General features: G+C 34.7%; 2 protein-coding genes across 2 annotated transcripts in view; one reads left to right on the top strand and one right to left on the bottom strand.

The window, feature by feature from the left end:
- Window positions 1-25,414, bottom strand: part of PPP3CA (protein phosphatase 3 catalytic subunit alpha) — a 309,732-nt gene that overhangs the window by 270,538 nt on the left and 13,780 nt on the right.
- Window positions 17,717-18,394, top strand: LOC119867218 (glutathione S-transferase P-like). Its single transcript, XM_038582446.1, has one exon. The coding sequence runs from the start codon at window positions 17,717-17,719 to the stop codon at window positions 18,392-18,394; it is 678 nt and encodes a 225-aa protein (XP_038438374.1).

Here is a 25,414-nt window from a genome sequence, read left to right as displayed (position 1 = left end):
TAGAAAAATCAATGATGTATATTTTAGCATCTAATAATATAACAATAGTTTTAAGAACGTATAATTATCATTAAAATACATCTAGCCTAAAACTAGTTTTCTATGTGTTTTTCATGGCTCACAAAAGTGATTGTAAATTCACTGAATCTTAAATGATGGAAATACACCCATCCCTAGTATCTAAGAACTTTATGAGCAATCAAACCAGTTAATTTCAGCTTTATACAATGCTTTGAGAGCACAGGATTTACCAAAAAACGTACATTTAAGCAATAGATTTTTTTCACCCAAGATGACATCCTCTGAAGAAAAGCTTTATGCCTAACTCCCAAAAATGAGAATTCAATTTATCTTCATAAGGTGATGAGGCAGTCCACCACAAACACAAGAGGTAAAGCTACAAACTCTTTACTGCAGGAAAATTAGCTCTTTGTCATATCCTTGGAACATCTATTGTTTGGTGAGCTTACTCTGGAAGAAGTTTGTAACGCAGTTGGCTGTCATTAATCTAATTACATAGTGGGCCAGCTAATTAGAGAGGGCACTTTTCTATTTAAAAAATATTGCCTCAGGTAAGGCTTGAATTAGTAGCCAACTTTCACCCTGCACCCCTACTCACTCCAGAATCAGCGCTCTGTCTGGAACACCTACTATTCCACTGTTGGGATGCAGCCTTCCTCCTCCACCTGACCACGGAGGTTCCCTCTCCGGAAAGCCACAAATTACAGTGCTAAATTTCAGCCAACAGTAGAAGGCATTTGGAGGTAAAGCCAAAATGAGGTTGAAAGAAAAATTTCCACTAAGAAGTCAGCAGTAATGATTGATACATGGAGCTATATAAAAAGCAAACAAATATGGACTATATACCATTACAATCCTCACTACTCAGGAAACTGAGAGAACACCAAAAGACTCATAATCTGACCCCAAAGGAAAAGATATCCAGCAAGAGTAAATCAAGATACATTAACAACACATTTTCTGAGAAATAAATCAACCCCATTTACAATATCATCAAAAACAATAATCTTATGAATAGATTTAACTAAGGAGGTGAAAGATTTCTATTCCAAAAACTAAAAAACACTGATGAAAGAAATTGAAGAAGACACAAATAAACGGAAAGGTATTCTATGTTCATGGACTGGGAAAACTAATACTGTTAAAATGTCAATACTACCAAAAGCCATCTATTGATTCAATGCAATCCTTACTAAGATTCCAATGGCATTTTTTTTACAGAAGTAGAGAAAATACTCCTAAAATGTGTACAGAACCACGAAAGACTCCAAAGAGATAAAGAAATGTTGAGAAATAAGAACGAAGCAGAAAGCATCATACTTTCTGATTTCAAGCAGTACCATAAAGCTAGAGTCATCAAGACAGTATAGTACTGGCATAAAAACAGACAAATAGGCCAGTGGAATAGAATCAAAAGAAACCCAAGCAGATATAGTCAACTAATATTTGACAAGAGAGCCAAAAAATACTCACTGGAGGAAGGACAGTCTTTTCAATAAATGGTGCTGGGATAATTAAGTATTCACATGTAAAAGAATGAAATGGACCCATATCTTATACAACTCATGTAAATAACCTCAAATGGATTAAAGACCTAAATGTAAGATCATAAACCACAAAACTTCTAGAAGAAAACACAGAAATAAAGTTCTTTGATGTGGGTCTTACAATGATTTTTTTTAATATAAAACCTAAAATACAAGCAACAAAAGACAAAGAAATACAAATACTGTATGATCTCATTTAAATATGGAACCTAAAAGCAAACAAAATTCCTGAACTCATAGAAAAAGAGATCAAATTTGTGGTTACAAACGGGGAAAAGCAGGAGAGGGGGAATTGCAGGAAGGTGGTCAAAGATACAATTATCCAGTTATAAGATAACTAAGTATGAGGGCTATAATGTACCACAAGTCAACTATAGCTAACACTACTGCATGATATATAAAAAGTTGTTAAGAGAGTAAATCCTATGAGTTTTCATCACAAGAAAATTTTTCTTTCTTTTCTCTTTATTGTATCTATATGAGAAGATGGATGCTAACTGAACCTAATGTGGTAATAATTTCACAATATATGTGAAATATATGTGTATATATATGATAGGCACCATGCTGTGTGCCTTAAATTTATACAGTGATACATATCAATTATTTCTGAATAAAACTGGAAAAAAAATTTTAAAGTCAATAGGCTGAGCTACAGATTTCATTCTTTTTGCTCTAAGTTTTACTGTAATTCTTAAGTGGATGTGTCAAGCATCATAGAATTATTGATTCTAAGACCAAATCCCTTAATTCATAATAGACTGCTTGTTTTGTGAAGGTGTACTCGCATTTTCATTCTTGTTTTGTTTTGTTGTGGTATTGTTGTCTCCTTTAGTTTAACATGTGAGACTTATGGCACAGATAAGCAAGACAAAAACAGAGCGTGCAAGGTCTCAGAGCTAGACCAGGAACATGAGTTAAAGGACAGAACTCTTAGCCTTCCTGGAACACTTCCACTCCATAAGCATTTGTTCAATATCTCAGTCAATACACTACCTTTTCTCACCTTCTCTGAAGTACTGACACTGCAGGTGGCATTTGCAGGTATCACAGCTCTACCAAATGACCAAAGAATTCTCCCCAGCAAACACACTTAAACTTAGACCAAGGTGTACACTCCAAGAATCCAAAGTAGAGCTTAAAGAAATCACTCCCCTAATTTCATTTTAAATTAAGAAAACCAGATTTTGTTGGCATTGTTTGTATTTATGCAAATAATGCCACATTATGTGGAAAACAAGAATGTCTGAGGGTAGCATTCTGTCTTGTAAACTTTTGCCCCAGTCAATGTTGTGATTACAGCTTCACTTTTCCTGCCCCATGGGAACTTGAACACAGAGTATGTTGAAATGAGGATGAATAATTGCCATATTTCCAGTGTTTTGGAGCTTCTACCTCTGCAAAACAATTCTGAGAATGCAGTTTGGCAGCACCAACCTAGGAAACCAGCTAGGCCACCATGGTAAGCTGACTTATCAGCTGACAATGAACCTCCTTTAGTCCAGTTCTAATGGCCACAGAGGGAGAGGCTAACACCCTAAAAGAGTTTTGTCCGAACAAATGGCTTGTCTAGATTATATGACAAATGGTTACTGTCTTGATTACAAAATGTAGTTATAACTGATCCAGTGTTAAAACACGGTCAACTACGTGACATTTTTTGGTTGGAATTTCCTCTATGTTTTTAAATCTACCAGATGTACCTTGTGGCTGACACTTGGACACTCAGTGCCTGGCATGTGCAATCTTTCTTTGGAGCAAATACTATGCTCAGTGTTTTTTCCCAGACCACAGTAACCAATGAGGTTATAACTGAAGTATTCATACTGCTTTTTTAAAGGTATACTTCTCTTCTTTAAAAATCTTATTGATATATACTCTAATTCTGATATATACTCTAATTCTGATTTGTACTCCATTCTATAAGTTTGTTTATATTAAAAAACACAAACTGTCAGTTCATAATATGAATTCTTACTATAAATCTATTGAATCTGTTATCCAGAAATAATTAATGATTAAGAAAGCACAATGGTAACTGAGTAATCAAGGGAGAATTTCCTAATTACATCTTACACATTTTTTAGCCTTTTCATCTATTGGGTGTGTCCCAAATAACTTAACAATACATCTTGTAATGACTCATGTCTACAATTACAAGGACTCTTATTTATGCTCTTAAAGATTCCTATACTTGAATTCTGGCCTGGAATGAGAAAGTAAAAGTAATTTATCAACATTTTTATGTATTTTTCACCTTCAAAAGTTCTTCGTGCTCTGCACATGGAATTTTTAAAAAGTATTTTCTTCCAAGATGACTTTACCTGAGCCAAAGTATTTCTATCTAGATTTTATTATTTTTTTAAAGATTTTATTTCTTCATTAATGAGACACACACAGAGAGAGAGACAAGACATAGGCAGAGGGAGAAGCAGATTCCCTGCGAGGAGCCTGATGCAGGACTCGATCCAGGACCCTGGGATCATGACCTGAGCCAAAAGCAGACAGACACTCAACCACTTAGCCACCCAGGTGCCTCTCTATCTAGATTTTAAAACTGGAAAGGGAAAACTCCTCTATAGAAGCCCAATGTTTTGTGTTCTTATCATCGCACAGTGTACTTACTTAGTGTTGTTATCCTGAAACCTGGCATATGGACTGTTCACAAGATCCCCTTGAATGCAATATTTCAGAATCATTTTTAGCAAAAAAAAACTACTAGTAAAAAAATCTTAGATTCACAAAACACTTCATTATTCAATTAAAGCATACTTCCTGAAAATGTGAACTTTTGTACACAAATACACATGAGATTGAAACTTTTATAATAATGAGAGGAAGTTATTTCCTAGAAAAAGGAATCCAGGATATTATAATAAAGAGCTCTCTCAGCCTCGGCCCCACTTTCCTCCGCCATTCCCTTTCTGTACTTGGAGACCAAAGCCTTTGTCATCTATGATTTATAAAAGTTAAGGGAACAGAAAGGAAAAAAGAGAGTACACACCAGGTGTTATTCTGGTACTTCCTGTGGCTTTCAGTTGTAAAGGGCTATATTCCTGGGGAGATTATAAAATAAGAAAGCTTTCTACTTGACAATAATGCATAAATAATAGAATATAAGAAGCATAATCCTTCTGAAGTAGGTACATCCAAGCTCTGAAGTAGTTATGTTGTGATATAGGTTTCATATATACACTTGAAACACAAAAGGCAAAATACTGGGTAGCAAAGGGAAGACACTTCACAGTCCCATAAACTTCATCTTGCTCTACGGCTCAGGGAAAACTTTCTTAAGTATGGCAAACTGAGACACTAACTACAAAGAAAGAAATGTGGCCTTGCCTAAAAATAAAATAAAGATATACATGCACACGCACGCGCACACATACACACACACACACACACACTGATCCACTAAGAAAAAATAATTGTTAAAGGTATGTTACATATTACTCTATTTTAAAAGCATGTATCTATCAACTTATCGCAATGATTCAATAGACTCAAACACTTTAATTCTATATCCTGTGTCTTATATGAAAAGATCAATATATAAAGAATTGTTAAGCCAAGTACAATTATGAAAACTCAATGAATTATCAAGTTACCTACCTATATCTACTCAGTTTAAAGTATGCCGGTTGCACTTTCTTTAACTGCAGTGTTACTGATAATTGTATTTGTATAAGTAAAAAGAAAAGCCGTCACTGATTAACTTCCTGTTTTTCTACATAGTTTGTTTTTCACTGCCAAGATTTTTTAAATCTCTCACAATTAATAGAAATCTACAAAAATGTAAATAGGGTTAAATGTTTTTAAAAAACAAATTCTCAGTAACCCATAATGACAATTATTAAGCTCTATTTTAATGCTGATCAATTTAGCTTATAGAATTATTAATGTAATCATACAAGCCATTAAACCTTTTCAAAAAGTGATACTTGTCCTGCAAGAATAATAAGGAATGTAACTATAGAACTCTATTTTATAAGAAAAAAAAGGATTTATGTCTGATTTCATAAATTAACATTATTTGCCTTAATCAAACAAAATTACTTGGGAATAATACATAAAATCCATGACAAATTTCAGCAGAGTTAACATATACATAAACATTTTTTGATCCAAGGATCTTGTTCAAATTAAATAAAAATTACAGATTTACTTGGCAAGATACAATTTATATTAATGTATCTGAGATGGAATAGATTACTTGAAATTCATCATCCTAAAGATAGGAGTAGAAAATTTAATAAAACTAAATGGAATAGTGAGAAGTGCTAAAATCTTTTTTTAAGCAAAGAATAAAATCACAAAAAAATTAAGTTTTATGAAAGGAGACTCATTTAAAACTTAAGCATTAGTCAATTCTCACTATGTTAAATAAATCATAGAAAAGGAACAGATAATCTATCATTTCTGGCTTTCTTACTTGCCAATGAACCCAACTATAGCTAAAATTCTAAGAGGTCAGTGTATGTTTTTCAAAAATTATGAAAATACAGTGCTATATATTCAGTTTTGCTCTATTACATTCCTGCCATTTTTCTCTTCTCTGCCTAGGAGAAAGAGAAGTAAAAAGTTTGCACCATGCCTTTTTTTTTTTTTTTTTTACCTAAGTTATCCCATTTAGTCTTTACAACTAGCCCTATCAATTTACTGGTATTAACCCTACTTCTCTAACCAGAAATTTAGAAATCATAAAGATTGAATAAGTTATCTGAGGCCACACGGCTATCTATTAGGTGTTCTGATCCCCAAGCCATGGTCCATTTCTATATTATAAGATAGTACTAAACACTGTGGTATCATCTTTCAGAATGTTGTTGCATTTTTTGTTGGTAAAGCTCAAGTTCTGAACAAACATGTACATTAGCAACTTGCATAAGCAAATCAATTTATTATATCTTTTTAAGTTAATCTCTTTCCACTCAATGTAGGTATAGAGATATGCAGAAAATCCATTCATGGGGTACCTGGGTGGTGAAGTTGGTTAACTGTCACACTCTTGGTTTCAACTCAGGGTGGTAAGATCAAGCCCTGTATGGGGCTCTGCTCTCAGGGCGGGGAGTCTGCTTAAGACTCTCCCTCTTCTTCTGCCCCTCCCCACTGCTCATTTGCACTCCCTCTTTCTCAAACAGAAAAAAGTGAAAAGAAAAAGAAGAAAGAAAGAAAGAAAGAAAGAAAGAAAGAAAGAAAGAAAGAAAGAAAGAAAGAAAGAAAGAAGAGAAAAAAAGAAAAGAAAAGAAAACGAAAGAAAAGGAAAGAAAAGAAAGAAAAGAAAAGAAAAGAAAAGAAAAGAAAAGAAAAGAAAGAAAAGAAGAAAAGAAAAGAAGAAAAAAGAAAGAAAAGAAAAGAAAAGAAAAGAAAAGAAAAGAAAAGAAAAAAAAGAAAAGAAAAAAAGAAAAGAAAAGAAAGGAAGAAAGAGGGAGGGATCGATCCCTGGGTGGCTCAGTGGTTTAGCGCCTGCCTTTGGCCCAGGGCGCGATCCTGGAGTGGGGCTCCCAGCATGGAGCCTGCTTCTCCTTCTGCCTGTGTCTCTGCCTCTCTCTCTCTCTCTCTCTCTCTGTGTCTATCATGAATAAATAAATTTTAAAAATCTTTAAAAAAAGAGAAAAAAAGAAAGAAAAGAAGAAAAAAAGGAAAAGAAAAGAAAAGAAAGAAAAGAAAAGAAAAGAAAAGAAAAGAAAAGAAAAGAAAAGAAAGAAAAAAGAAAATCCATTCATAAGCTATCCAGATTCAACCTTCTACCATCAGGTATATAAATACACACACACACACACATATATATACATATGTATATGTAGTAATATATATATTACTACATATCCTTGTGTGTATGCACATGTGTGTATGGATATATATGTGTGTGTGTGTATATATATATATATATATATACATGTCATTAAAATATTAAAATAGTTGACATTTAATGAATGTTTAACTGCCAAGCATCATTTTAGGTGGCTCACACAGCTACCTCATTTAATCTATATGCAAAAAGATAATGAGAAGTGAATGAGAAGAATATAAAAAGATCACATATAATTTTGATTTAAACTATATACTGTTCCTGAATTAAATACATGATAAAGGAGATAAACATCTATATAGCATACTTATTGTTTGATGCAAATATTGCAATTATGTAACATGGATCTTTATAATCAATTCCATATTCATTTTGAGTACACAATTATAACTTAAATTTATGGTATATGAGGCATACAAAAGAAATCTAAAACTTACCAAATATTATTTTGTGAATAAATAGTTAATAGAAGAATTCACCTTGGAGAAGAGATTTTATCTAAGAAAAATCAAATGTCTGAAATAAGGTATCTACAACCCAATTTTTACATTATTATAAAACTAAAATTCATGAATTACTGTAGTTGTAATATTGGATGAATGACCATTCACTTAGTGTTTAAAATGAAAAAATTAAAATAACTCTTTAGTAAAATTTTGTTTGGAAAGTTAAGCTGTATAATTCTTTTCTGAAAAAATTTCTAGAAATCCCTAATGAGATTTTTTTAAAAGAAACTGTGTAAATTAGTACTACAGGGACAAATAACAGAGAAAATAATGCATAAAAACATGTAACAAATGTGTATAGCACACCAGGCAACAACAATACAGATATTTAAAAAGTAGTCAGAGCCAAACTTACGTCTTTGACATACCAATATTTTGGATACAAAAGACAAATGAAATATAAAAAGAACCTTGAAAATGTAAACCAAAAAATAAGGCAAGTTATTAAGAGCATTCTAATACATTTTCAAAAGTTTATTTCCTTTTTTTCCTATCTAATCAAATCCTTTGTCCTAGACCTTCCAAATTCTTGCATCTTCCTGAAGCTATATCATTCTTCATTACAAAAAAGTCACAATTGGAGATGCACTTTTTCTATTATAAACACCTCTCTTTTAGTCTCTAATACCAAGAAATTTTGAGTTCTTAGAGAATTCAATATTTGGAATTAATCTCTGGGACAAACCAATGAAATTCTGACTTAAAGCAATTGGAGAGTCACCTTCCTGTCTCAGATGTACTACATTTTAGAAGGGTCACTTTCTAAAGTTTCAAATTAATGCTCTCATTTGTACAGCTGACATCTGCAAATATGGTAGACATGGAGATGTTATACAATATTGTCTTAATTTCAGTTTATGTTGTTTTGTGTTGCAAGAGACCATCCCAGCCCTAACTTCCCCAGTCAACTTCTAGCAGTATGTGTGGAGATCAGCACATGTTGGTAGAACCTTACATCTGAAATGTTTTGAGTCTATGGCAATTCAGACTGCACAGCTGTCTACTCAAGAGTCCCATTAAACAGACTTTTAAAATTCCTGGAAGAAGGCATGATTTATTATCAGCAAATGGCCATGCTGGTTTTTTTAGTAACTGAATTTTAAGTGAGAATAAAATTATGTAAGATACACCTTGTTTGGATTTTTTAAAACTCTATTAAACTTAATTTTTAAATGGCTGTGAATATGAAGGTTGGAATAATTAAATGTCAACCAGAGGTGATTAATGAACCCCGGAAAAAGGAGGAAACTGATCCTATTCTAAGCAGCACTTCACTTGATGGACAAACACTAGGAGAATAGAGTCATTACTGTACGGCAAGAAAAAAGAGAGGTTGTCAAGAAATTGTGAGAGAAAATAGAATGAATTTGCAATTCTTTTTTTGAATTTGCAATTTTTAAGTGCATTTAATGCCCAGAAATTTCATTGCCTACCCTACATTTAAAACTGGGACACAATCCAGAAACTGAAGGGAATCAGATATTTGCTAAAATATGTTTGCCCTACACTATCTAACAATTGTACTGGCAACATTACTGTACATATTTCAACATATGTTGATTTTATAGAATAACTTTTGGAATTAGGCTTCTAATATATTACATTTTAATTAGGAAGATATTACCAGCCAAGTAACCAAAAGATTTAATTTTCAAAATGGTAAACCTTGAGTTGCTTGTTGCTCTTCGGTGAAAACTACATGGCATTATAACACCCCTGTCACCATTTATCATTTTAAATAATTTAATAAAAAATACCTAACTCAATATATTTTAAAGGAATACAAAAAATCCCTATGAGATGCTTTCTACTTTTTCATTTGAACCACAAAGAGATTAGAAGCAAAATACAATAAAAAAAAATTCCTCCAAACTATTTCTTCAAATTATCTGAATGACCATGTTCCTTCATTATAAGAGTCATTGCTTATTCTCTTCTCATAAAAACTGATCTGCAGCAGGACAATATACAGTTGACCCTTGAACAACATAGTTTAAACTGTATAGATCCACTTATACATGGGTTTTTTTTTTCAATAAATACAGTACAGGACTACAAATGTGTTTTCTCTTCCTTATGATTTTCTTAACATTTTCTTTTCCCTAGCTTACTGTATTGTGATAATACAGTATACAATACATATGACACACAAAATATGTGTTAATCTACTATTTACATTATTGGTAAGAATTCTGGTCATATGACACACAAAATATGTGTTAATCTACTATTTACATTACTGGTAAGAATTCTGGTCAAAAGTAGGCTATTAGCAGTTAAGTTTTGGGGGAGTCAAAAGTTGTATGCAGATTTTTCACTGCATGGTGGGTCAGCACTCCTAACGCCTGCATTGTTCACAAGTCAACTATATTTTATTTGTATTTTTTCAAAATAATTAGAAACAACTAGTTCTTGATTCAAATGATTTTTCATTTAAGCATCACAGTCCTATTTAGTGAGAGGATTACGAACTTACATCATTGTCTGTTCTCTGTATATAAAATCCTAAAACTAGCCTTAAGACATAAATACTAAATCCTCAAAACCCACTTTTCATTTCACATCTCAATGAATTGCTATCTACCTTTTTGTTGGTAGTCTTCTAGGACTGCCCTTTAGTGGAGGCCCTCCTACCTGGCATAAGATTCCTTCACTTTTTTTTTCTGCCAATGCCTCAAATGGTCCATTTTTCTGCCTTCTTTATTTCCTCAAAGCCATGAGAGGACTATGCCATTTGACATGATCTTAGATCCTTCAATATAATGGAATAACAGGAATTAACAAATGTAAATTCTGAGCTTAGTAAGTGTTAAACACTGAGCCAAGTGTTTATATTTTCTTCCACAATAATCTTTAGAAAACACTACAATCTTAGTTTTGCAAAAAAAAAAAAAAAAAAAAACTGAGACTCAGTGTGGTTTAAATAAGCCAAGATCACATAATTAGTAGAATTTGAAGTCAAGTTCATGCTCTTCTTCCTATATGTACTTTGCTGTTTCTGATTATGCACTAACATTTACATGTGGGAATCCGAGTCCCTCATTTAGGATGCAGAAATATGCCCATGAGAATAAAGCCAATAAATAAAGTATCCAAAAAAGATCCTATTCACTGACTTTTTCGTATGGAAAAGGAATTACATCTGCTAGAATTAGATTCAGCTGCATATGACAAACCCAAAATAACAATGGCTTAAATAAGATAGAAGTTGAAGCCTCTCTCATAGAAAATAAATCAAACAGGGTAATCCAGATTTAGTATGGCAATTCCACAAAGTCATCAAGGACTCAGACTCCTTTTAGCTGACTACTTCCTATTCTCTACTGTATGATTCTCACCCCAAATGGCTGTCAGAGCTCCAGCCATTATAACTGCATTCCAGGAAGCAGGATGAAGGAATGGGGGTAGAGGGATGTGTTATCTCTCTTTTTAAAGGCTATATCTCAAAGCACCACTCAATACTCCAATATCTTCCTACTAGACAGAACTTAGTCACACGCACTCACCTGGCTATAAAGGGGGCTGGGAAATGTGCTCTCTGGCTGGGCAGCAAGGTGCTCAACTAAAAACCAGAGTTCTATTATTACTGAAATGGAAGGTATTAATGAATATTCAGGGGAAACAAGGAGAAAAAAGGTTTCCTTTTTGAATACAGGACACTGGATTAGGTGATGAATTCTACCAATGGGGGTGTCACTGAATTTAAACAATCCACCATGGGATCCCTGGGTGGCGCAGCGGTTTGGCGCCTGCCTTTGGCCCAGGGTGCGATCCTGGAGACCCGGGATCGAGTCCCACATCGGGCTCCCGGTGCATGGAGCCTGCTTCTCCCTCTGCCTGTGTCTCTGCCTCTCTCTCTCTCTCTGTGACTATCATGAATAAATAAATAAAATCTTTAAAAAATAAATAAATAAATAAATAAATAAATAAATAAATAAATAAATAAATAAAAATAAACAATCCACCATGTTCTAAAGTTCTTCTAATGTCCAGAGGTCAAATAACCAAATAGAGAACACAGGTGGACAGGAGAAAATGCAAATGTTGGTAAGTAATCAAATCTGAAAGGTGCTTCAATCATTAATCTAGGCCCAAGTACTTATATGAATTTACAACTATCCTCAAACATGTTTTAGTTACATTGGTATTTAAAAACACTATCAGAAAATTTGTACATCTGTAATTTGAATGTCAGTAGACTTCCTTAGTCCCTGATGCCATGCACAAGGCAGTCTTTTCTCTTTCATGATGAAGCATTTGAGAAAAACACATGCATTAACTTCAAAAGCACTAATACCCCCAAAAAGTTACTTTTTGCAAAAGATTTTTTATTTTTTTCACAGACAACAAATGTCTTTGAAATTGTCTTTAAATATTTTTTCCTTAATATTCCACTCATGGCATTTACCCTACCCTCCTCTCAGAAAACTTCCCAACTTCCCACAATCACTTTATATAATCCAACTGCAGTCAGTGAGACAAAGCCTGCCAAATAATCCTCAAATAAAACTAGATCATGTGTTGTCCCTTAAACATGGTCTTGGGGCTTCTTGTCTCAGCATTCCCAACCATCCATGCATGCACACATACACACATGCAACCCTGCGATTTCTTTAATTGTAAGGTGATGTAATTTCAACTAATTCAATCCATAATCAAGATAGTAAAGTTTTTCCTTAAATTTCATGTATTTCTGAAAAGTTAGTGGACAAATGAATTTCCCTGTCTCCCTATGATCTTAAATACTAGACTAAACATTCCCTGCCTCTGCAAGCTCTCTTTATATGGTTCCATTCTATGCATTTTAGTGTATTCAGTCATTCTTTATATTAGATTTCTAAGGATTGTGGCTCAAAATTTAATGTAGAAATAATGTCATATCAAAATATACATGATATAATAGTATTACTTGTCATATCACATAATATTTGGATACTGGCAATATTATCAGCGCCCCTTTTAACAAAATCAGAGGATCCTATTTAACAGACTGCATTTTTGTGGATTTAGGTCCATCTGATGATCCACCTGGGGACAGCCCCAGTCTCTTTAGAGAGGCATAATGTATAACAGTAGACTTCAGAACCACAGTCTCTAGGTTGAGATCGCCATGTCAACATTTATAAACTGTGTGACATTGAGCAAGTTATTTCCTCTGTGACTCAGTTTCTTTATCTGTTAAAATGGGGATAATATTATTACCTACCTCTTGGAATTGTTCTGAAAATTAAATAAGTTAATACATGAAAAACAATTTGGAATAATACCTAATACATATAACTATTAAACAAGTGTTCTCTATTGCTACTTCTCACTGTCTAACAAAAGTTTATTGTAGTAAATAATACATTAAAGCCATTTTGGGATACAAATCACCCACTAAAAGTAATAGCATACATGCATGTTTTAGAATAAATATTGAATCTGTATTTTAAAGAAATGGATCTGTAAAACGTAAACCACTGAATGGTATGAAAAAAGTTCAACTACTGAAATAACCTCTGAACATTTGTTTATAAAAGGCCTGGCCTCACAAAATACCAGTACCAACTAAATTATTCTCTTAAATAAGTTTATAGCACACTGAACAAAAGGAACTTCAACTACTAAATATTTTAAGTAAAAATAATATTTCGTGAAAAAATCCTAAAATTATGAAATATTTTTTAAAGAAATCATGGGAAAAAAAAGAAATCATGGAAGTGGTAAGCAAACAGGCTTTATTAATTATGTACTTAGATTTGGGTCAACTTGATAAGAGGTAGGCATCATATTCACCTATCCAATCTTAAAATAAACTATTAATCTTGGAACTTTATTAAAATTATTAGGTTTATTTTTATTTTTTTTAAAGATTTTATTTATTTATTCATAGAGATACAGAAAGAGAGAGAGAGGCAGAGACATAGGCAGGGGGAGAAGCAGGCTCCATGCAACCTAGGGAGCCTGACGTGGGACTCGATCCTGGGTCTCCAGGATCACGCCCTGGGCTGCAGGCAGCACTAAATCGCTGCGCCACCAGGGCTGCCCAGGTTTATTTTTAAATATTGTATTTTTTGGGAGATATATAGATGTATGCATGTATATATATATATATACACACACACACACACACACACACACAGTACTGTAATAATTGCTCTTTTTGTATATCAGTACACAGCACTAAAATAAGGATATGAAGTAGATGCCAAGAAAGGAAATATAAGAGATGTCTTCCAGCAACAGAGTCATTAAAAGATAGTTTAAGATTTGATAGTTCTCTTAAAGTTATGGTCCACAACCTTATGCTTGAATATAAGTTAATAGCATTTTGTTTTTAATGTAAATATAAAATCCACTATAAATTCCAAAAGAATTTTCATAGTCCAAAGTTCTGCCCACTATATATTACTACTTGCACACAACTTTGCACAAAAGGACCTAAAATCTAACAAATGCACAACGATAATTTGGAGATTCTTTTTCCAAACTCTCTATATTGCTAAATTTTTCCACACAGGCTTCTACAGCTCTCAAGGTATACTAGGTCCATTTCTGCTTGACAAGCAACCTCTTGACTAAAAAGTAATAAATAAATAAATAAATAAATAAATAAATAAATAAAGTGATAGCAAATGAGAATATAATAAAGAGAAAAAATACTTTTTTAAAAATTGTATTTATTTATTCATGAGACAGAAAGAGAGAGAGAGAGAGAGAGAGGCAGAGATACAGGCAGAGGGAGAAGCAGGCTCCAGGCAGGGAGCCGGACGTGGGACTCGATCCCGGGACTCCAGGATCATGCCCTGGGCTGAAGGTGGCACTAAACCGCTGAGCCACCCAGGCTGCCCCAGAAAAAATATTTTAAAAGCAAGCACACATTGAGAAAATTTCTTATGAGCTCCTAAGCTTTTGAAAGCAAAGAATTCTCTCTCAGAATTACATCAGATTGAAAAAAGCTGCCTGGCTTAAAAAGGAAGAACAGAAGAGAAAATTATCTTATCCTCCTTCAATAATGGGTGGCCCCCAAAAAGAATGAGAAACAAATTACATTATTATTTTTAAAAGCTCGTGGTATGTTATTTAAAACGTGACTAAGGTTATGGTCTACTGATATTTAGCTGTTAGGCATGACTCCAAGGAAAGGCTACTAATTAGTGGAAGAGTAACTCACACCCATGAACATCTGTTATGTGTTCATTAATTTCAACAAATCTCTAGACCAGCTACAAGTCTTAGTATTCAAAAGTACACAACAATCATCAAATCTAAGAACAAGATCAGGAAATAGGATTCTGTCTTACAGAAACCACTGAGAATTTACAAATACAAATTTGTAGTACATTAAAAAAAAAAATCCAGAAGTAATTTATCCTAAATGTGATTTAAAAAGTTTACATTTGAGATTAGATATTAGCATTAGGGAGGCATTCCCTATAAGCTACCCAAAAGCAGCTACCTTGAAACATAATCAAGTGAAATTTATTTGTCAAATTACACAGTTTATTGAAATTAAAACAGTATAGGTGCTAAAGGAAGGTGTTCTGAAAACAAATCAGCATGGCCATAGAATATTTTCAATGGTATATTTAAAAAAAAAGATATAATGTTTCAATGTGTTTCCTGCAGTGGAGACGGTTCAGATTCCAGATGATTGGTCATGGTTTTAGGAAGGAAATTACTTGTAGTAGAAAAAGGACAAGTTTCAGACTACAAGAGCTTGACCAAATCATGACACATCACAGCTATTCCTTCATTTTAAGCTTGATTTCAACAAGCAATATCCTAATTTGTAATTAGGTTGTCATTACTTTGTCAATAGGCAGACCTGGATATAAAGACTGATCCAAGGGGGACAGGCATAAGATCTAATCAAAATCTTTTTAGAGGGATCATATGAATTTTGATATATATGGGTGAGGCCTATTCTGAGACCTCTAGTGAAAGACCATTTAAGTCTAGATTTCCTGGTGGGTATCTTTCCTCCAACATAAATAAAGCCTGCATGATTTAAAAGCCAGAGAAGAAGAAAGCATCCCAGAGGGGTAAGGAATTCCAATTCCAATAAATGCTATTTTTCATGAGATTTATGCTATTTTCTATCAAAAAACTCTTATACAGTGGATATGATTTGTGCTTTTATGTCCATCAGTGATCTGTGTGATCCAAAAGATTCCATTTTCTCACCTATATGTCACAAATGATAATGCTTATAAGCAAACTCCAGGACAGCACAGCTACAGAAATAAATATGTTCATACATATTATTTTTGTGCATTTATAACTCAGAATTAAAAAGGAGAAACACAAATCTATTGGTACAACTGACACCTAAAAACAACAACAACAACAACAACAAGAGTTCAGAAACTACATATATTTATTTGAGAAAACAAACACAAGAGTATTTCACAGGTGAATTAGAGCTAGGTGTTCCTTTGGCAGCATTATAATATCACCAAAGCAAGAAAAAGCAATTCTTACCCTACAGGCTTAAAAATATCAGCAGGGACCAAAAAGTCCATCAGTGGGAGGAATGTCATTCCATCTTCAGTGTTGAATACAATTTATTTTTAATTTTCTTTCTCTAAATTTTCTTCCCAAAGAAGCTAACTATAAAAGGACCAAGGAGCTGGGATCATTTGTTGTTGTCATCTGGCAGGAAAACGAGGGAATCTTTCCAAGGATACCAAGTACCAGTGTGAACTAGCCCCCAAGATGGGAATATCGCAATGAAAACAAAGGCAAGCAGCTTGGCACCAAGGCTGCACAAAGCTTCAAAATTAAAAGGAAGAAAATTTAATTTTATGCAGGAAACAGAAAATTGAAGAGTCAAATGGTAGAGTTCAAGTGCCAAGAGAAAGGTGTTTTTAGCAGCAATACTCTGTGAAGAAAGGGGAAAACCAGGCCAACCAGAAAGGCAGCTGTTGCAACAGAGGATGTCTTAAATGCAAAGACCATTTATAGTCATTTCCCCTGCAGAAGCTTGGCCCTCTCCCCCAAACCTGATTAAGAATAAGAAATCGTTGTTTCATTTGTCCTTTAATACTTCTGACTCAGAACCCTTGTCAAATGAGCTCTTTTGAACACATTTTGACTTTCAGGTTAAATGTTAAATAAATAATGTAATAGTCACTCTCTTCACATAGCAACTTTTCCTAGGCCAACAAAAACACGCCTAATCTTGCCCATAAAAAAAAAAAAAATAGATAGTACAGTCTATTCCAAATGCATGCAACAAAGAAGTAACATATTTAGTTGATATCACAACTTTGAAGAGGGAGACATTAAAAGACACAAAAACATATTACTGCAGAAAATTTCAATGTTGCTATTACCTGATTTTTGCTACATCTGTCATATGTATGCACCATATATGCATACAAGGTATTTGATTAATGAAAAAAGTATCAATAATGAGTGAAAGGAGAACATGCAGTTCTCCCTAAGACCATTAAGCTCACACTTCCACCACACTTTGGTCATCTGTGAAATAAAGGTATTGGGCTAAAATGTCACCTTGAGCTCCCTTGCAGTATCCACCTTTGATGATTCCAATATTCCAGTGACCCCAGGTCTATTGTGCCAGCCTTCTAATCCGTCTGCCAGATTTCCTCCATGTCTACAATCATTGCTCAAATGAAGCCAAACCATAAACTGCTACTAATCTAATGAATAGCTTTAAAAATACTCAAACGTGCTACTACAGGGCTTTGGGGAAAGCAATTATTTTAAAGACAAAAATGTGAATTTTTTCAGTCCTCTTATTTAAGGAATTTAAAGTACTTCAACAGAGCTCTGCTGCCGCCACCGCCACGGCTACTGCCACCACCACCTGCACTGCAACTATGCTACCCTATACCACCATCTACTTCCCTGTTCAAAGGCGCTGCAAGGCCATGCACATGCTGCTGGCTGACCAGGGCCAGAGCTGGAAGGAGGAGGTGGTGACCATGGAGACTGGGATGAAGGACTCACTCAAGGCCTTCTGTCTGTATGGGCAGCTCCCCAAGTTCCAGGACAGAAACCTCACCCTGTACCAGTCCAATGCCATCCTAGGACACCTGGGCTACTCCCTTGGGCTCTACGGGAAGGACCAGCAGGAGGCGGCCTTGCTGGATGTAGTGAACGATGTTGTAGAGGATCTCCACTGCAAATACATCCTCCTCATCTACACTAACTACGAAGCAGGAAAGGAGGAGTATGTGAAGGCACTACCAGGTTACCTGAAGCCTTTTGAAATGCTGCTGTCCCAGAATGAGGGGGGGCACGGCTTCATCGTGGTCAACCAGATCTCCTTCGTAGACTACAACCTGCTGGACTTGCTGCTGATTCAACAAGTCCTGGCCCACAGTTGCCTGGACTCCTTCCCCCTGCTCTCAGCCTATGTGGTATGCCTCAGTGCCAGACCCAAGCTCAAGGCATTCCTGGCATCCCCCAGAGCATCAATGGCAACGGGAAGCAGTGAGAGTTTATGGAACCCTGGGTGGGAAGCTGGTGGGCTGCCTGACATCCTTTCTCCTTGACCAGTAAAATTTTCAAGTGAGAAAAAAATAAAGTACTTCAACAAACTCAGGTTGTGTCTGTATGTTAAGTATTAACTGCCCTCCCTCTTTCAGTCAAGGGTGGACTGATTAACCCACTTACCCACCGTAATAAGGAAGAAATGGAATCAGAATATATGCCTGAACAGCAATGTGTCCCTGATCTAAATTAGGGATGCAGTGTTCCTGAACAAAAAATCCCATTTTAACCCTAAAGAATCTTTCAAATGGTAAAACCGTTACAATAAGGGTCTATGCTTTCACTTACAGGCCACCTTTACTTGAGGTATGGAATATTTACAACAGTACTGTCATCAGCAAAAACATAGCGCTTACTAGGTGCCAGACATTCTTCCAAGTGTTTATGAATATATCGATCCATTTAATCATCTCAACAACTCTACAGGTAGGTGCTATTATTACCCTGTTTCATGATTAGAAAAATGAACTACTGAGGCACATAATTAACTTGCCCCTGGTCACAGTACATAAGCAGCAGAGCTAGCATGCAATGCTGGTAGTTTGGCTTCAGAGCCCATGCTCTCAACCACTCCACCATATGCAAGTCAGGGTAAAGAGCACAAAAATACCCATCTCTTTCCACTGTTCAGTTTCCTTCTGCTACTTTGTTTGGCTGCATTTACTAAAGCACTCAATACAGCTAAATGAACAAAATTTGTGCCTGGAACTAGAGATACTGACTTAAGGAAAAGCAAACGTCCATGTACACACAGGAAAAGAAAATTAAAATACTTAGAATCTCATTTAGAATAACCTCATGAATTTATTTAATGATCTTGGTCCAGTTTTTATACATTTTGTACTTCATATCTCCCTGCCTCCCTCTGTGTAATTCTTCACCTGAAGGAAAAAAAATGCAACAAATATAGACAATAAATTTTTCTTTTTTCATCCCCTAGTGCCAAGAACAGTGAAGTTCAGTCCTGCATCAAAGGGAATTATTTTCTGTAGAGTCATCAATTAATTACCATCACCAAAGTAAGTGTAAGCCTAGAATTTCTTTCATATTCAATTCTCATTTATATTGATGGCATCATTTTGAATATGATTTGCGAAATGAGATTCTTTGTTCAGAGTAGCTGAAACAGAATGGACACATACTCCAGTCTTATTAAACCAGTGCATGGCTCAACATAAGCATCATCTGGGAGACTTACTTTTTTTTTTTTTTTTTTTTTTTTTTTTTTTTGAGACTTACTTTTAAAAATGATGCTGGGGCCTCACCTGAAGAGCCTAATTCAATTGGTCAGGGATAGGTCTGAGCATTAGTAGCTTTGTAGCTTTAAAAATTTCCCAGGTGACTGGAATGTGCAGCCACACTTGACAGGCACCATTTAAATGCTACTCAGGGCTTGTCAAACTTTAATATGCACATACATCACCTAAGGATCCTACTTAAAATGCAGATTCTAACTCAAAAAAGTTCTGGGATTTGGCCTGAGATTGTAATTCTCCCACGCTCCCAGGCCATGCAGATACTGCTGGCCTATGGACCACACTTTGAGCATCAACCTTCCATTCCTCCATTAGTAACTTACTAGTATGAAAGGTGAAAAGGGGTAGAAGGGATATTACAATTTAAGGTAATTTGTATATTTTACTTCTATGTAAAAAGATAATTATTTTTAAAAAGTAACTTGAACCCACAAGAAATGATTATATAACACAGGGTTCCTGTGAACTAAGTGAACTTATATGCATGAAGCATGAGGGGCTGTTCCTAGCCCAGAATCAGAACTCAATAAGTATTATCTGTTTTATTACTATCTTATTCATAAATGAGCAGCAAATGATGACCACCCATATCAAAAACACTCATCGCTTGGGGCAGCCCCAGTGGCACAGCGGTTTGGCGTCGCCTGCAGCCCAGGGCATGATCCTGGAGACCTGGGATCAAGTCCCACGTCAGGCTCCCTGCATGGAGCCTGCTTCTCCCTCTGCCTGTGTCTCTGCCTCTCTTTCTCTCTCTCTGTCGCTCATGAATAAATAAATCTTTAAAAAAAAAAAACACTCATTGCAGATACATAACTTGTATTCTGGAAAAATATGGCCTCTACTTGTTCAGTCTTCATATTATGTAATTATCTCTTATACTTAAGATTCGGAGAGATAAAACATTTGCTCTAGAGCTGAAATCTGCATTATTGATACCATGGTATCTGGGAGCAGCTTTAAAACACTTCAGTGAAGAAAAAGAAAAGAAAAAAAAGCATAGGGAACCAAATATAGTGAAATTTGGTATGTCAGTGCTTATTAACCTATATACGGCGTGAACTGCTCTTCTTTCACCTTCTATGAATGCTCGCTATCCTTCAAAATAATTTTTAAATGTTCTGTTTTTGGATCTCAGCTTCACCACTGATTAGCTCTGTGATGATGAACAAGTAACTTCTCTGACCCACAGTCTCCTCTTCAGAAGAGGATGCCATATTAATCACCATATTAATTACCTTACAAGGGTAACTACAGGGATTAAAGGAAACAGCATTAAAAATAAATAAATAAATACATAAATACATAAATAAATAAATAAATAAATAAATAAATAAATAAATAAAATAAATCAAGCAGGTCACATCATAAAGATAAATTTAATTTTAACCCAATAGACCAATTTAAAGAGGAGTAAAAAGAATGGCAAAGTGTTTCTAAAATGGAAACAAGCAGGGCTGTGAAGACAGAAGAGGGTGTGCCATCACCCTACCATCCTAGTGCTTTTCATTACCTCTTTCTTAACATTCTAGACCAGATTCCATCAGAAATAGCAAGAAGTATGGTGTGCCTGGCTGGCTCAGTTGGAGAAGTGCGCAACTCTTGATCTCATGGATGTGAGTTCAAGACCCACGTTGGGTATAGACATTACTTAAATAAATAAGACTTTAAAAAAAAAAAAAAAAGAAGAAGAAGAAGAACAAGGAAGAAAGGGCGAGCAACAAGTAGCATATAGTGAATTCTCCAGAATGCATATCCTGAGAGAAATGCATAAAAAGGTTTCCTTCATGACAACACAAATCAAGTAAGGGTGACCTATAGACAGACACCACTTCTAACTGCTTCACTATTGCCCTGACTACAAGTAACATGGCTTTTCCTCCTACTCACTCCCTTCATTTATGAAAATCTCTGAACAGTAGCTGGGGATAGCAGTGCAGGAGGAAAGTAATGTCTTGAATACATGCCAAATAATCAAAAGCAAAATATCACTTCTGGTGTTATCTCCTCATAGGACAGAAGTTCAAATAAGAGCAGATGGTACCTTTATTACCTGTAATGTAATTACAACATGATTATACAATCATTTAAAAATATCCATTATTGAAGATAATTCCATGATTCCAGAAAGAAATAATTCATAAAACTTCAGAGCTGGAAACTTCGCACAGAAGTATACAATTTCATAAAACACAGTTTAGCATAAAAGTGAAAGGAAAAATTATTAAAAATAGTGTACTAAAAACTTAAGCATATTTCCATTTTTTAAGAATATGTAGAAGCAATGTCATACTGAGTCTCACTTGTGTCCATTCCAATTGACTTGTAATCAAATACTGTAATTCAATGGGACTCAGAGGGACATGCCTCTTCTCCATAAGAAAAAATTCTACAATCTGGAACGTACTACAAATATATTAGCCTCCTTCATTATTCAAGAAAGAGTAAAAATAGGTGAGTTCAGAAGTTGTATTTACTAGGGAAATCCTCAAAAGAAGCACTCTTGGGATGCCTGGCTATCTCAGTGTCTGAACATCTGCCTTTGGCTCAGGTCTTGATCTTGGGGTCTTGGGATCGAGTCCCACATTGGGCTCCCCACAAGAGAGCCTCTCTCCATCTGCCTCTCATGAATAAATAAATAATATCTTTTTAAAAAAGGCACTAAGTTAATCTTCTACTTCACAATTACACTCTTAGGATACAAATGAAAGCCATACTTAAAATGCATATTTATTACATATTGCTCACGCAACTGGAATGCTTAGTCATTGATTATTTTACTTACATAGTCCTTTTTAAATACAGATTTACCTGATACTTTTTCCTATACTAATAGCATTCAAATTATCTATGTGTACAGTAATAAACTCCAGGCATAATCATATCTTAGTACCAGTTTCCTTAAAAGGTAAGGCTTATTTCAGGCAAGGTCTAGGCCAAGGATTAAAATAAACATACATAGCAGAAAAATTTTAATATATATTTTGGTTTTTTTAGGCCATGAAATGCCTTACACCTCAATATGTATAAGTTAATAACACAAGAATTGTCAATAAAATGCCCTAGTTGTACTGGCATCTAAGAATTAAAGTTATCTACTTTTTTTCTTTTATGTGTTAATGAACTCTTTTAAGAAACCACCAAATAAAGGTCATATTTGAAGTCTAAGGTTCACAGAAATGTCACAGGGGGAAATAAAGAAAGGAAAAGGAAATACGAACCCAAACTGATTCCAGCAGGGAAGAAATTTTCCCACATATAGAGGTATTAGCCATGAAGCAAGGGACAGCCACAGGCCTCAGAATGAAATTGAAGCGCCCTGAATTTACAGACTCAGGGAATCAAGGCAGGGTGCTAAATCTTCCATTCCACCTGAGCCTGTAACTGCAACTAATTGAGCTGCAGGACTTCTCAAAATCAGTCAAACCAGGTTCAGTTGGATAAGATGTGTGTTCAGTAATCATGTGAACAAATATATAAATTTACTTAATCAACTGCCTCAGAGAAGTATCAAAATTCTGAATCTGAATCATCACCCTTTCCTTTAAATAATTACAACATCACTTGAAAAGTGTAACTAGGCTAGTCCCAAGCATTTGTCATAGTACAGAAGAGTTATAAGTAGTAAATGAAAAATTCTGATCTCAAAATAATTTGCATTTGCATCTAAAATGTCACAATGAAACCACATAACTCCCTCCTCAAAATGTTTCATGTGACGTCTCCTTGAAGTGGCTTTCACTTTAGCTATGTGTGGCTTCCTTTATTTGCTTTAGTGACAAAAATACGAAAATGAATATAAAGCAGCAAAGTCTCTAAAACAAAGGCCAACAATATACACAATAGCTACTTTTTCATAGTTTTGATTACAGGAAAAACTCAAGGTCCAATAAAAATACTTTCTTTATGTATCTCACAGCATTTCTTCTTATGTTTTATATTAGGTTGTCCTGTAACATCATGATTAAGTCATTAATCCCAAGTAAAGACTAGTTTACAGTCTAGTCCCACTGTTTGTGAGCCCTGGGCTCACATTTCTAAAAAGGAAGCAGAAATGCATGTCCCACAAAAGTGCCAGATTTTTGTCTCACAGAAAAAGCCAATGATAATATACTAAAATGACTGCCAGCAGTAACAATATTTTATATGAAAACAAATCCCTAATAAAGTCTATTTTCTATCAACTCATTGATGCTACCTAATGAATTTGACTTTATGTGCAATTCAACATACTGTTATGGTGGTAAAGGCCCAGAATTTCCAGTCAACACTGTTGGAATCCAAATACTGGCTACACTACTTACCTCCTGTGTGACCTTCAAAAGGTACTGCATCTCTCCTAGCCTTAGAGTGACTAGAAGGATAAAACTATATAATGCATGTACAGGGCATATACATTAATATTATTAACATTTTTAGAATAGAAATCTCAAAAATATATAAAGGTACTTGATTATTTATTTATTTTGAGGAAGATACTATGAAGAAGAAGCAAAGTACCTGACAAGTTAAAGTATTCTCTTCAAAAATAATTGCAATGTAATATATGACAAACCATATGCCAGCAATAAGTATACCAACTCTCTAATTATTATGTCTGGAAAATTCAATCTTCTACTGCCTAAAATGACAAAAACTTAAAATAAATCTCAGGGTAGGCAAAAGCATTGAACATTTAAAAAAAATTATCATTCCAAAGTACGGTCATAGAAAAATACACTAATTAGGTAAGGAAAAGATCAAGGACAAGCAATTGTTCAAGCACTCCCCCTTTTTTTGTACAGAAGCCATAAGCTTTTTATTAACACAAGTGGGACTTTCTCCCATGTTATGTATCCAGAACTTTAAATAAAGATTTGTAAACTTATTCATCTAAATTGGCTTCAAAAATGCATTTGGTTGCCAGTTTTAAGTAGAAGGCCTAGAAAAATCTAGTAAGGACAAAAACTTGGGCAAATAACTAAACAGAAGAAGTAAAAGAATCCAGATGTTTTTTAAATAAAAGATCTAAGAAGGCTAGAACCAGAGGACAAGATAAACAAGATTTAAATCAGACTAAGGTATTCCTTTAAAGGTTGTGTTTAGAATTGTATAAAGCAACTACAAAATCCAGAGTGAAGGAGACTTGGCTTAATAGATTTGTATGAACATGCCTGGGGAGGAAGATGAACAGGTCAGGTATTCCATTCAGTTGAGAGTACTAGGAAAAAAATAATCCAACTTGAACTACATTAATAAAAAGTGTATTAGAGAGGGAGAAAAAGAAGTACTAACATCATTATGCCTTTGTGATGAACAGGTATATCTCTTCCAGTCAATTTGCTAAAGGGGAGGGGAGACTATGATTAATTATGTGCCAGGCATCATGCTAAGCACAGGGGAGATGAAGCTGATAAAGCCTTGTCCTGGATAATTTAACAAAGAGAAAATTTTGTTGTGAATATTTATGATATATTGTATACACAAAGTATAAGAAGTATGGCACACAGCTGTGCCTGAGGATATCAGAAAAGTTTTATACAGAAGAAGGACAGGATAATGAGCAAGAGTGTTCCGTACTGGGGTAAAGCAAATACAAAGCTATGGAAAGTATCATTGGGATTTTTCAGTAGTTCAGTTTAGTTCAATCAACTTTATATAGACCAAACACGCATTCAGAATACACATATAAATAAAAAATGTTCTATCTGCTCTCAAGAACTTGTATTTTAATAAACCGCAGAGACTTAAATGTGACAAATGCTGTATTAAACATATTTTCAAAATTCA

Source organism: Canis lupus, chromosome 32 (genome assembly GCF_011100685.1).
Source record: "Canis lupus familiaris isolate Mischka breed German Shepherd chromosome 32, alternate assembly UU_Cfam_GSD_1.0, whole genome shotgun sequence".
Taxonomy (NCBI): domain Eukaryota; kingdom Metazoa; phylum Chordata; class Mammalia; order Carnivora; family Canidae; genus Canis; species Canis lupus.
This window is presented reverse-complemented; position numbering and strand designations above follow the sequence as displayed.